Source organism: Alligator mississippiensis, chromosome 1 (genome assembly GCF_030867095.1).
Source record: "Alligator mississippiensis isolate rAllMis1 chromosome 1, rAllMis1, whole genome shotgun sequence".
NCBI lineage: Eukaryota > Metazoa > Chordata > Crocodylia > Alligatoridae > Alligator > Alligator mississippiensis.
In genome coordinates this window covers 213,074,253-213,088,862 of record NC_081824.1, presented here as the reverse complement: position 1 = coordinate 213,088,862, position 14,610 = coordinate 213,074,253, and the positions used below count along the sequence as shown (strand labels likewise).

The 14,610-nt window shown below is 44.7% G+C and overlaps 1 protein-coding gene across 15 annotated transcripts in view; it reads right to left on the bottom strand.

Annotated features, from left to right (window-relative positions):
* EHBP1 (EH domain binding protein 1) overlaps positions 1–13,195 on the bottom strand; it is a 364,380-nt gene extending 351,185 nt beyond the window's left edge. For 5 of the 15 annotated variants that reach the window (XM_019500778.2, XM_019500779.2, XM_019500780.2 and 2 more), the window contains exons 1-2: positions 12,790–12,905; positions 12,003–12,429 (exon numbers count right to left, since the gene is read on the bottom strand). In XM_019500778.2, the coding sequence (XP_019356323.1) occupies positions 12,003–12,106 (104 nt within the window). In that variant the 5' untranslated portion in view covers positions 12,107–12,429; positions 12,790–12,905. Of the gene's footprint in view, positions 1–12,002; positions 12,430–12,789; positions 12,907–12,986 lie in introns of those variants that run through there. The other 10 variants (XM_019500785.2, XM_059719740.1, XM_019500783.2 and 7 more) reach the window with 5 other exon arrangements.
* Positions 13,196–14,610: the final 1,415 nt, after the last annotated feature.

The window sequence follows — 14,610 nt, the reverse complement described above, 5'->3', positions numbered from 1 at the left end:
CGGCCCCAGCCAGGTGATTGTCAAGCCAATCCTAGGAAGCCAACCCTAATTGCCTCCACTGGTGAGTCTGCTGACGGGGAGCAAGATGCAGGAGACCCTCCAGTGTGCCGTCTAACAATCCGGTGACTTCCACGGACCACTGCACTCTCCTTCCCACTCTTTATCTTCGACCAGCTTAAGCACTCAGGCCCATGCTGGACTCCAATCACACCCTCACACTCTCTCACCCTCTCTTAATTGGACACCATCAGATAATCTTCTCCACCCTCTCAGTCACGCACACATCAAACCCACACCAAGCAGACCCACACACGCACATCAAGCATTCTCGAAACACCCACACCCCCGAACTCAGCCCACACATACCCTTTTATATAGAATGTGCGCACAGCGCTCTCTAGCTCTGTGCTCAATACTAAAATGTACACACAAGTCTACTTTCAGGTGGCTGACATCATCTTAACAGGGGTACAGTCAACTGCAATTCACTCTGTGACCTACTCAGAGAGTCAGTCTGGGTACCATGATCTCTCTCTCTCCCCGACACAGATCCAAATTTCTACAACAAATACAGCAGGTCCCCACCGACCCGCCCACCTCCCCCTACCAGCACACATCCCCAGTGGGCCTTTGTACCCCAGTATTTGGCAGCAAGCCCCACCCACAAATTCCTGGCCCTTTTAGGAGCCCCATGAGACAGATGAGACTGCTCCATGGGCCAGATCAGGGCCACAGGCTGTATGTTTGACATCCTTGTTCTAGAGTAACAAACAGAAGCCCATCTTATAATTCTTCTGAGCTTGTTATTAACCATGAATGAAGGCAGTGTCCTCCATGCAACATTCACTGCTAAAGCAAGAAATATTTTCGGACAATGTGTGTGTGCTGTTTCTATTAAAAAAAAAAAAAAAATTAGGACAAATTTATTGTAAATCAACTGATTTTAGAGAGTCAGCAATTTTTTTCCAAAGGCAATAAACCTCTAAAGCAAGTGATTAGGCTCTGGGCACAAAAACCACAGACTCCTATGTTCTCTCCCACTGCCCAGGTTATACAGTCACAGTTGTACACCTTCACTACTAGTAGACCAGTGCTAACAATACTGTCAACACTATTAAAAACACCAAAGCAAATAACACTGCTAACATGCAGGTGATTTGCACAGCTTTACTGCTTTCCTGCTCTGGTCACAGAGCTTTCAGTGGCACAGATGGGGAACAGAGGTGCACAAGGCAAGCAGTGGGTCTTTAATTGGACAAACTCTAAAACACAAGTAACTGATATAACAGGACAAAGAAAAGAAAAGAAAAATAAGTCACCTTTGGCCAATACAGGAGAGCCTCAAACAAAGAAAGGGATATTTTAATTGCCTTCATATTATAACACTGCAGGCATGGTATAGTAACAACAATAGCTTAATTTACTCTGATAGAAGGACTGATTCATCTCTGTATGAAAGGGACAGCAGAAAACTAGTTTTTAAAGAGTGGCTATATAAAAAGGAAAAGGATATAGTGAAAGTGTTATTGTGAAGAAAAAAAAAAGTACAGCATTTCTATAATTTTCCCATTTTTCTTGATATGAAATAATTGGCATAAATTATTGCAGCAGCATAGCATTTCCTTTAACTGAGACTCATCTTACAAAACATGAAAAAGGTGACTCTTGACCTGGACAGCATTTTGCAGCCATGGACGAAGAAAGGCAACATGACTGAAGCACCAAATAAGATTCCCATAACAAAAAGAAGGGTAGGCGCTGAAGCCACTTGCAACCCCATCGCCAATTTCAGTTTTCAGTCAGAAATTCCCATGATTAAACCAACCACAGAAAGAACTTTCTGTACCCAATGGTTTTAAGATTACTTTTGGATGCATTTCAATGCAAGATAAAAATCAGAGAGACATATACATAAGTCTGCAGGAAGACAAATAGCTTTATTTACAACACAGCCAATTTAAAAAAAAAAAAAATTGTCTTTTCAAAGTACAGGCAGACACTGGCGATTATAAGGCAGCCTAATGGAAAGGATGGGAAAAGATTTCACCAAGAAAATGCAAAAAGCCAACCAAAGCACCATTACTATACATATTTATACTGTTTATTGTTGGGTAAAAGAAAGCTTTTCTATGCAAAAATAAGATTTTAATAAACCCTTTTTGAGCAAAGATTACAGGCCACATAAGCCACAGAAACTCTGAGTTTAAGCAGCAGAGCAGCAAACAATAAAGAGATGCTGAGAATGGGAGACTGCAGCATCTTTATGGATCCATATACATGATAGGAACAGAAAGGAATATGTTCAATTTGTGCTCGCTGGCTTGATTTACATACATTTATTCTAAATTCTGTGTCCACAAGTACTATGCTTATTGGATTTTAAGAACATCTCTTTCTCATTCAGTCAAAGTAGGTGACCAGATTTTTCAGAAGATTTCAGCACATAAAGGAGCTGAGCATCTTCCAAAATGTGGCCAGAAGTGCCACAATGACAATGCTTGAGGACTGGGCACTTTTTGAAAAACCTAACCCAGTCACAAGTGTTGAGCACCTGAAAAGTGGCACCTGCTCTTAGGATAATCTTTCCCAGCCCCGTGACTAACATTGAGGTTGCCTGAAGGAGTAGCCGACCCATTCCATCTTATTTTTTCCAGATTTTATTAGGTCCCATGGGGGGGGGGGGGGGGGGGGGGGGGGGGGGGGGCACAGAAATCAAACCAGCAAGGAAAGACAAACAAAACAGCCCTACAGAACTACTGGAGTTACAGCTCTGGGGCTTTTGGGGTGACAGGCAGAGGGGATGGTGTTAGTGAACATCTGTTATGGTTAAGTCCCTTGCTCATTCACTGCAGCTACACTGGACACAGGTTAGCCCAGTGAATTCTTAGGCTGCTGAGGCATATCCTTAAATCAAAAACAGCATCAAGGAATTTTGACAGCTCTTTTCTGTTCTTTTAAATCTCTTCCTACGTGCTGTGCTGTGAGAAACAAAAGGAACCAGGGTTTACCTAATGAGCAGTCACTGAAAGCAGAGGACATTCATGGTACATGCTGACAGACAGGGTACAGAGTAAAACTATTTAACATTTCAACCTCTCCAACTGCTTATTTCAATATGAATTTTGATATTAAAAAACGTTAGTGCTAAGGCAAAGACCTTTCCCACATAGACTGAATAGGACAAATATTGTCCCCTTATATGGAATGATGCCATACTTTTCAAAATCAGGATCTGGGCATTATAACAGATCAGATTAGCACTTAGCTTAGAAGAAAGTGTTTTTGAGGCACCAAGCAACAATTTTTTAAATAGACAAAAAAAATTTCATATACACACAAGTGGTCTATTAACTGTTTATATGACAAGTCATTTTAAATATATGCCATAGAACGACACTACACACCTGATACATAGATGAAATAAGACCATAATTCTTTTTACCCCAACATTTAATATTCAGGGCCTTGCAGCTGCCACAGTTTGGCAGCTGCATAGCCCAATCCTCACTACAGAAAGCTGCCCAAGAAAGTGTCCTTTTAACAAAAAAATTTAAAGTTGTGAAGAAAAAAACTCAGCAAGAAAAAATCTGGCATGACTTATCTGCACAGGGCTGCAGACAGCCTGAAATGTTAGTTTTGAAGGATTGCAAGTCTTGTTCACCCTAAGAGAACCTGGAATCCTAAAACAAAAATGACTATAGTGACATTAACTATATTTTCACCAATTTTGATCTGGGCTTGTCCCATAGTTCCAAGACTCCCTGGTGCCAGTAGTCACAATTATTCCTACATTTGACAAACCCTCCACTTGCCCCACCTGCCAACCTCTTTGATGTAGTTATAAAAAGTGTATTATGTTAAAAACTGAAAACGTTAGGAAAGCACAGAACAGGACGGATATGGTGAACAACAGCCAAACTTCAAATTTATTCAATTAAGAAATAGAAGTTAATTTGAACTGATGCAAAACTCTTACTCCCACAGGATGTCACAAAAGGCAGGTATACATGGACAAAAAGTCTTTGTGGTGTTCAAAGGGAAGGCAGCCTGCTAGACTTTTACTGAACCATTACAGATAAGAAAATACACAAACTGCTGTCTGCCATCCAAAGCAGAACACTTTATACACTCTGTTAAGCAAACTGGGAAAAGCTTTAAAAATAAACAAACAAGCAAAACCTTTGTGTTCCAGGAAAGCCACCCAATAGAGAAAGCTTCCTTATTACGGTAACTAATGAGTACGTTATACAAGGAGCATTTCCTTCCGTTTAGTCAACCTTACAGCCCTACTCTTTTTCTATGTTTTTCATCCAAAAGGGTTTGGCTCTCGCAAACCAATTACAATCTAATTAAAGAACGAGACTGGCACCATCTAGGGTGAGCAGCCTCAGCACCAGCGGGCCCCCAACTGAGCCGGTCATATTTCACATAAGTTTGCAACCCTGAAGGGGGGGGCAGAATATTTTAGCAAGGAGTATTTACAAGGACTCCAATCTTCCAAAAACTCAATACAGGTATCAAATTAAAGATATGCAAGTGGAGGGAGTTCAATGAAACTACGTCCCCCACCTTCATGTCCCAAACATTATGTGTGCATGCAAATGTTCGCAGGGCAAGCCCAGTTATATATTCTTGGTAAGGTGCTTTGAAGATTACACACATGCACAGATAATTTCTTGGAGTTAGGTAAAAAATACATTTTACATACACACACATATATATAAACACATATTCAATGAGATAGTTTTACTGTTCCCATCCCCCCCTTCCCTTCCCCTGAAAAAGGCTCTCTAAAAAAGTGACTACCCATGACAGAGTTGTCCCATTACTTTTACTATAATCCATTCCTATAGCAAAAACAATTGTGATTAAGTTATTACAGGGATACCAACTCAGATCAAGAAATCTGTGTAATGACAAACCACACTTCTCAGAGCGGGGAAAAAATCCAACAGTAATTCTTTGCAACATGACCAGAGGTGAAGTCTTTACAGAAGTCATTAACCTGGTAGCAAGTTGCCCCTTGAAGCCAGTGAAACTACTCACAACAGTAACAATCCCCAACAATAAGTCTGTATGGAAAAAGGGCATCAGAATGCAGAATTCCAGCCTCAAACCTCCAATGATTATGAGATTTGAGAGCCTCAGCCATGGGATTTTAAATCAAAACACTCATTTTTATACCAGCGTCCAAGTCTTTTTTTATTTGCCTTCTGGTAGTGTATTTTCAGACTCTCAAGTCACAAGGGCTTTCATTTGAAAAAAAGAAAGAATTAACTAATCGTCCAAGAGCCAGGCTTTCAGAGAAAGTGTCAAATATCATGAGACTCCCAATAACATGAGAACACACAGAAATAAGGAACACCATAACATTTTTAAATAGGAGCACTACACCTTCTGCCAAACAGAAAAAGATTGATGTTAGCCTTTTACTAGGAATACTGGAAAACATTTGAGGGATGTGATGAGAGAGACTGCAACCCCCGCCCCACATCCTCCATATAAAGGAAGATATTTAGTTTGTAAAATATGCCACGGTCCAAAGGGGAAGATGAGGACACCAGAAGACAGAAATTCCAAACTATTCTCTATGGCAGGGGCAGGCAATTATTTTGGCTGAAAGGCCATTTAACAAGTTTTGGCAAGCTGTCAAGGGCCACAAGGTTGCCCCCACCCCTTGACAAGTGCCCCAGTCCCTGGTTGCCATCTTGGGACTGGAAGTCCCACCCCTTAACCCCTGACCTTTACCACCAGAAGTCCCTCCCTCCCCTTGCCCCCAGAAGTGCTCCTTTTGGGAAGGGGGTTTGCCATCTTGGAACTGAAAAAACAAACAAACCCCAGATTATATATTAAAAATCAAATCCATAATAACCTATTTTAATTTTATACTTAAAAATATTTTTGTCCTGACTTGTGTGTGCTTGCATTGTGTATATAGAGGTGATTCCATAATAGCTCAAACTGAAGTCTTACTCTTGAATATTGCAGGGGGGGGGGGGGGGGGTGTGTGCGCGTGTGTGTGGGGTGGTGGGTATGGGGTTTGTGGAGAGGGAGGGAGGCTGGGGGTATATGTGTAGCAGTGAGTGGGGCTCCCCCCAGAGGCAGAGGTGCAAGTATGGAGTTTGTGGGGGATGTGGGGGACAGTAGGTACAGTGTTTGTGGGGTGTGAGGGAAGGTGTGGTTGTGGGGTGTGCATGGGAGCCCCCCTGTGTGCACCTCCCTGAGCCATTCAACACCTGCCCCCACCCTGCAACAACCCAGAGCTCGCACACCCTGCGGTGTCTCATTGCCAGCAGCATGTAGCCCCAGCATAACCTGCACCTGCTCTGTACCACCCGGCCATGACACGTCCTGCTGCCCCTGGGTTATGCAGTGGGACTGCCTTTCTAGGCAGCCCAGTGGCAGCAGCTGGCCTCAGCCCCACAGTAGCAGCGAGGACCCACAGAGACATCCCCGACCACGTACACCTTGTGCCTGCTCCACGCTTGCCCGTCTGGACTGAGCAGCAATAGCAGTGACAGAGACGGGCAGAAACTGTTGCTCAGCTTGGGGAGAAAGCAGCCCCTCCCCTTGCTGCTGCCAGGTAGTTCTCGCTGCAGCTACCCAGAGCCCACACTGTGCAGGGCTGCCATGCAGCTGCTCTGCGCTGTCACCACTGCCTCTCAGGGCAGCCCAGAAGCGGTGCTGACAGAGACACAGGGCAGCTTGGGCTGTATTTTGCCCACCCCTGCTCTATGGAGTGCTCCCTAGCAGCCTATGGACATCTAAATAGGCCAAAGTCACAAAGGAGGGACAAGCTGGCTATTTAAAATGGAAACCCTGAAAGGGGTAGGGAATTAAAGAAGCAGGCAATACAGAGTCAGGGACTGGAGGCCTCCTGGCAGTCGGAGAGTCCAACAGAACTGTGGTCCTAGAGAGAACTGTATTTTACTAGATGAGCAATTTGGGAAGGGAGGGTGGGGGAGAGGCGCAAATATGAGCTAGCTGAGAGTGCAAGGGTTGAGAACTGATTTTTGATTGTGGAGAAAGGAATTTGACTTGGTTTGTAGGTGGGGAAGGCAGAATTGATTTATGAAAGTCAATTGTGACTGTTGAAAGAGAACCAATTTTGACGGTAGCTGCTAGTTTTGAGTGTTTGTGGGGAGTGTAATTTGATTTTGTGATAAAAAGTTGATTAATTTTTGGAGCTGGAGATTATTTTGATTGCATGGAAGAGGGAACAGCCTACAGGGAAAAGGCTAAATTTATGACTGTACGACTAAGCATCTTCCCTGTGAACAACTACAGTTATTGCCACAAGACCGATATACAAATGTAAACCCAAACCAAGAGAGCTCAGAAGAGGAACTGGCTATGCTCCTAATTAAGAGTCCACAATAAAGTTATATTGGGTAGTGGGGTTACCTTTTACAGCCACAAGCTTGCACAGAATTAAGTCTTAACAACCAAATCATTAAATGCTTATAAACACTTCTTGTGGGCCCAATCCTCAACTTCAATTCAATTCCTTCACATACTTGACAGGATTGAGTCCCACAGAAAGTTTCTTTGCAGCGGTCAGTAAACTCCAGTACCCTCAGCACCGAAGAGCCTGATGGAAAACAGGGGGACTGGAAGGCAAACTGACCAGAGAGAACTATGGAATCTCAAAAATCTCATCTCTCTCCCATGTTCAGTGAATGCCAAATCTTAAAGGCTTGCAGCATCCAGTTATGCAACTACTATGGAAGGAGGGAGAAGAAAAAAAAAAATAAAAACAAAAAACAGGTGGCTAAAGAATTTTGTAAGGGAACCCCCAGCACTATTTCACTTCCAAAAGGAAAGCAATTCAATATTGATATCTATATATAAATATGATGCAAGTACTATTTTCCACCATTTATTGTTAATATAAAACAGTCAGACACCCTTTGCAAAGAAATTAAGTCTTTAGCCAGTGAAGACAGTTTGAGAGAATAAGTTTATTCCCCTTAGGCAGTTAAGAATTAAGAGAGATTTCATGCAGAAGATAAAGAGCACCACAAATACCATGCAAGGAATAATGCACCTCATTGTGCCCAAGACAGCTATTGAATGGCACCTCCTTGTGGAGGAATATCCTGACATTTACAATTTCCCACCATAATCTTAATATTTTAAAAATTAGTCAAGATGCATCTATCAGAATACTGCCCCTTACAAAGAAGCATCTGATGGGGAACGACAAATTAAGAGCCTAACAAAACAAATCCTTAAGAGCCAGGGCAATCCCAGGAGAAAGTTATATTATCACTATACAAATAATTACCACAGAAACTCTAGTTAGGGCTCCAATTTCTTCACTACCAAACAACAAAACAAAATGGAGGCAGTCCTTGCTCCAGACACAGCATATATGGATGCCAACAATTTGATCCGTTACATCATATGGCACCATGACTTTGCTTCTAGATGCCCAAAATGACCTCAACTCCGTAAGAGCATTTCTATCACAGTATTCCTCCAGCAAGACTGATCAAGCCAGACTCAGTCGAGGTTACCAGATTCCTCCCTTTATAGACACTAAGCCCATCTCTACCTCAGGCAGACAGCAAGTTTGTTCTGGAAAACAAATTCAGATTTGAGTCTGGTAGCAACTGAAAGTCGTTTCTGTTAAAAGCAGTTGAGTAGCCACTCTAAAATGAGACTTTCCGGTCCCCACTATGGAAAATGTCTACACCATAAACATTTACCACCAGAGCTTATGCTAGAGAGAGTAGTTCAGTCCCCATGTGCATTTAGTCCCTGGCCCAACTACCTCTTTTCTCCATTAGAAATAATCCCCTCCAGGTTAGGACTGAAGCACACTGACAGCCATGTGGGGAAACTCAGCACTGTCCCACAGTTTTTCAGAGAGCAAAGAAGAGACATCAGGGGCCAGGGTTATCAAGCAAGGACTTTTCACAAACTTCATGATTAGAGAATTAGAAACATCACATTCTCACAGTATTGTGAGTCAGTAAGTTGTATTAAAAAAAACAAAAACTGTTGGGTTTGTTTGTTTTTTAAAGGCCGAGATCAAAACAGGCAGCCAGATTTTCTAAAGGGGCTGAGCAGCAATAACACTTATATGCTTTAGTGGAAACTTGTATGACACGTGCAAGGTAAGAAAAAGTGGGTTTATTCAGTTAATCACCTGAAAAATAAGGTTTTATAATGATGTGCTGACAACTTAGACACAGCGTCACAAAAACCCCCAATACTGAGCCTTCATTTGGAGAGGAGCTGTCTTTAGTCATTAATGGGGACAAGCATTAAAGGCTACACAGAGCAGCAAAAGTAAGTCAAGGGATTTTCAGTCTATGCTGGACAGATGCTGCCCTACCTAGACATAATCCATTTAACAAGTAAAGCAGGAACACTATAGTGTTAGTGACTTCCCACATAGACAACATAACCGCTGCTGCACTTGGGGAAGCTCTAAACTTTAGGAACATGTGGAAGGGGGAATACAAAATTTTTTTAAAATGCAGAGGAGAAGGGGGAAAAAAAAAAAAATAAAAGATGTACTCAGGACAAAATGGAAGGTATTAGAACCTAGCAAGAATACATCTAGAATGTTGCACACTACAAATGACCAATTGCTAGCCACCGATAAAGCCACTTGATAACAAGATATGTATACATCTGATATTCTTTAAACTTTTCAAAGATGGATTTATGCCATAAACTTGTAAATAAGCAAACAGCTTGTTTTGCTCATGTACAGTCCCTGCTCGCAGGCACATTTTGCTTTGAGTGTTTATGACTGCATTGTCATTTATTTTAAGGCATGAATGGACCATTATTTGCCTACAGAAATACAGCATTGTTGGAATGCCAGTACATTAAAATAACTTGGTGTTTACTCCATTTCCTATCAACAGACACTTACAGCATGGACTTGAGACAGCGTGAAATATAGCCTTAATGCCCACTGTCATGTTATATACATTAGGCCGGTCTTCAGGAACAGACACCATATAGAGAATTAGTTTCTCACGTTTTGTTTTCACTCATGCCAGTTTTGTTCTTTATATCCACCCATCTGTAACACAGCTATAAGCTTAAAAAAAAAAAAAGGACCAAGTTGTAAACAAAAATTACTTCAGAAGCAGAGAAAGTATTACTTAAAATACCTTATAAAATATATTTTTAATCTTTCCTGTGTTTTTACATAGGATTTTCATTTATAGATCTCATACTTAAGAAACATTTTTATGGTAAGACTTTAAGCAAGAGGAAACACAGCAGGAGAGCCTTTAATAAATGATTGTGACTAGTTGTGTACATTAAAAAAGAAAATCCATCACAAATATAGCACACCAGTGTTATTTTATCTTGGTTGCCAAGATAATGTCCGTCTGTCAGATCAGTGCCTTACGCTCATGGGAAATGTGGAATCTCTGCCAGCACTCCACAAGCTACTCATGTATAGAAGGGCTAGCAGGATTGGACCCAGATGCTTAAAGCTGATGTCCGTATCAGTTCTATAGGGCCTCTGAACACAGTAATTTTAGGTAGGCTGGTTGTTCTTAAAATACCCAGACTGTGTGTGTTACAAAAATAAAGTCTGTTTTTAAGTTTTAAAGCCCCAGAAAATCAGTGCTCAAGAAACAAGTGAATCAGAAGAAAAACAAAAGCCAAACTAACTAGTTTAGCCTTACCGCCAAGCTAAAGACAATGCAAAAGTAACAGAGAAACAAAAATGATGAAATAAGCTTCATACAAAAATTACTGCCTTGTCCAGTGCAGCAGATCAAAGTAGATTACCATAAATGGGTCTCTTCCATTTTAAAAATCTAGAAAAAATAAGCTAGATTTTCTAAATTATTTAATCTTTAATGATGTTTTAAAATGTTAATATTATGGGTAAGGTGGAGGCTTTTATAAAAGTTACTTAAGCTGACAGTTCCCCTTTAAGACATGGGTGACGTTATGATTCAAGTACTATTGACTGACATCTTCAACAACTCTAAGAGAGAGAATTCATCTTTGTAGAAGCAATTACTTATAACTACTAGAAGTATCTAGTGCAAGTGTCAAGCTTGCCAACAAGAATATAAGCCAAGACAACTAGTTTACTTCAAAATGATTTACAGAGCCCAAATCTGTGAGGTTCCAAATTCCCTTGCTTCCCACTGACACTGCAGGAATGAATCCATTAAACAAAAACGCACGTCCTTCTGACCTACTGAAATACCACTTCAGCTTTAGCATAATGAATCTTAATACAACTCTTTCATTGCAAGCAAGACCAGAAGTACATATTTAATGTGCAAGCAGAAACAAGAAGAACATCCACTCTACAAGTTTACTTTGCATAAGAAAAGAGATGACTGAGGCAGACCCATACAGTTAATTGCTTGTTGCTGTCTACCAGTTCCAAATACAACCCACTGGGCTGTTGCAGCACGAAATTCTTGTCTGACTAAGCAAATAACTTCAGATAACTCCCAAGGTTCCATGTCCTGACTCTTCCTATTCAGCAGACTGAAAGGAAAGGGGGGGGGAGGAAGGAGAGTAAGAAGAAATGTGTCTTCAGGGGAGGGGAGGGAAAAAAAGAAGAGTCTGCCCAGAATAGAATGATCCATTATCAACCCTGAGAACATCAAAATGCTGCATCCCTCTGACATTACATTCAGCTGCTCAGACACAGACTCATCTATCAACACTTGTGCCGATAGCTATTAAAACTTTTTTTTTTTTTTTTTTTAAATAACAGTTGCTAAAAGAAGAGGGGGAAGGAGTGTGTGTGGGGGGGAGGGGGCAATGAATAAATAATTGCAAAAATCTTATACTGTAGCAGCTACCCCATATGAGCAAAGTTAGAATGCAAAATTACCCTGACAGGACCTGAATCAGGACATGGCACTCAAGAGATCCACAACCCACCCAACTGCTTCTGGCAAAGCTGGGGGGTTGAGGACACATACCCCACCCACCCAGAAAAGGCAATGGCCATGCTCCAGCATCAGCAACGCACTCCCCTAACTGCCCCTTACCATTTCTTGGTGCACTCCACCATCAGTTCCTGGTAAGAGGCCACAAACTGGAACTTGGACGCGTGTTTTCCCACCCGTTGCAGCCTTTTCCACACCGAAGCCATGATGATGGTGATGATGATGACGATGATGAGTCTCAGAGACCGATACTGAGCTCCAGCTCCCCAAACTCCCCCAAAGGCAGGTCAAACGGTGTGCGTGCACCCAGCGCTCCGGAAGCCTAGGTAGGGACCCAGCGCCCACGGTGCACGAGGAGGAGCTCCAACCCACGCTCAGGATGCATGGTCTGTCTGTTGCTGTCCCAGGCTAGATCCCAAGCCCGGCCCAGAGCCGAGAGCAGCAGGACCCGCAGCGTCCCTGGGTGACAGGGGGGAAGTCCCCTCAGGCAGCCGCCCTCCTCACGCAAGAGACAGTCAACAGAAGCACACTGCAAGACACAAGGAGGGAAGGGGGGAGCAGGTTCATGCGCTCCCTGCTGCCACAGTGCAAAGGCAGGCAGCCTGAACCCCGCCGGAGGCAGCGACTCCTGCAGCGGCACCCGCACCCCGGGGCCCCGCACGCGCCGCCTCCTCTTTGTCTCCCCGCTGCCCACAAAGGCTGTCACCTCCCGGGGCCGCCGCACGCGCGGGGGCAGCGGTGCCAGCGGTGCCCCCGGCCCGGCCAGGCCCGGCCGCAGGGCGGGCAGCAGCGCGGCGCCCCTCACCCGGCGGGAGCCCCTGGCGGAGCCGACGCGCGTGGGCATGTGTCAGAGCCGCGCCCCCGCCCCACACCCCGGGGCCGCCCTTACCTCGCGGGAGCTGTGTCTCGCGCCCCGCCGGGCGGAGGCTGCGGGCGCTGCTGCCCATTCCCGGCGCGTCCCGCCGGGCCCCGCATCTCATCGCTCCGCCCCGCCCCTGCCCGGAGCTGCCCTGAGCTCCCCCCGCCGCGCTCCTGCCGGCTGCGCTGCTCACCCAAACTGCATACCCCCCCCCCCCATGCCGCAACCTAACATCGCTGTCCCGCTGGGCGCGCCATTGGCAGAGGCTCCGTGCCCGCCCACACGAGGGAAGGCCATTGACTGCGGCGCCACGTCCGTCACAGTCGGTGCAGCGCCGAGGCGGAGGCGAGGGAGGAAGGATCCTAGGCTGGCTCAGAGGCCCCGGGGTCCTGACTAGCCGCTGGACCCGATGGACGGGGTTGTTTATACTCAGGGGACTGGCGATTGGCTGGCAAGCTGTCCGTCAGGAGAAGCGGTGCAACCATTGGCTGGCGGGGAAGGGGTCGGTCGGGGAGTGAGTTGTCACTCGTGGGGCGGGGGCGTGGCCGCCCGCCGGGGCGGGGCGGGGCGCCGGACCCAGCCCAGGCTCTGGCAGTCGTTGCTGTGGCCGGTGCTCGTGCGGTAGCGGCGCTCCTTGCCCGGCACCGGCCTGTTAGGTTTGGCTGCTGTAGACGGCAAGCCTCATCGGCTCGGCAGTGGGAGTCGTGGGCAGCCCGGGGCTGCAAAAAAAGAAAACTGAAAGCAAAATCCCTAATAAAGAAGAATAAAACAAAAAACGCGGTGTGCTTCTTTTTTTTCTTTACCCAGTGCGGTGCTTCTTGTGGGCCCCCCCCCCGGTTTTGTAGCGTCCTGGTGTAAATCTGTCCGAGTTTTTCCAAGCCTTTCTGCCGAGGTCCTACGCGGCTGGGAGTACTCTAGGCAAGTTGGCCTGAAATTGGGCCCCTGGTTTCTGCTGCGCTTTGGTGGGACATTCAATAGTGGTTTCAGGCCCAGAGAAAATCCCACTGTGTTACATCCAAAAATGAGACCTACGACGGGCCTTCCCTTATTTGGGCTGCTATTCAATTGTTTGTTCCCCAAATTTTCAGTTTAGTATTATGCTGCGGAAGTTTTACATTTAATACACACATTGGAGAAATTTCAGGGTGCTGCAGCTGGGTGGGAAACGTGCTGGGCAATGGAGTGAGATTTTACAATAATAATGTATAAAATGCGGTTACATGCCTGTCAGTACTGTTGGCTGGAGGCTTGAGAGTTATTTTTAAATGAACAGGGTACCTTGTGCTGCTTCTGCTGTCTGGAGATTTGGGAAGATGACACTGCGGGGCCTTATTTATGCTCCGTTCAGGTTTGGAAGGGGTTCTTCGCAAGTGTATTTCTAAATTAAAGCATGGATGCCAAATGACGTTTCTGAGGTAAAAGGTCTAATCTGGGACTGCTCCTGCATGAATGGTGCCTTGATAGGAGCTAATTTAATCCTAGTAGCCAACCAATTAATTAGCCAGGCCAGATTTTTGAGTAAATGCAAAGGGAAACAGGAGAAAATAAGATGTGTATGAAGACATCCACTCAGGCTTTGAGGCAGCTATAGAATGGCTCCACAGAGACAACTACAGCCTAATGGCTTGCGCTAGTCTTTGCAGCCCCCTATACTGCCGGCTCCTATCTAACAGCATGAAAGTCTAGACAGATCCTAAAATGGTAGATAGTTTTAGACTGAGCCCCACTCTGCCCAAGCCCTTCCCCCTGTAGAACTGCAGCATAGGAAGTCCCCTGCAGTCAGCACTTGGCCGGACAGGGATAGCAGAATAAGTTGTTTTGGGGACAGTGAATAATTTTTCCAGAAGGAGA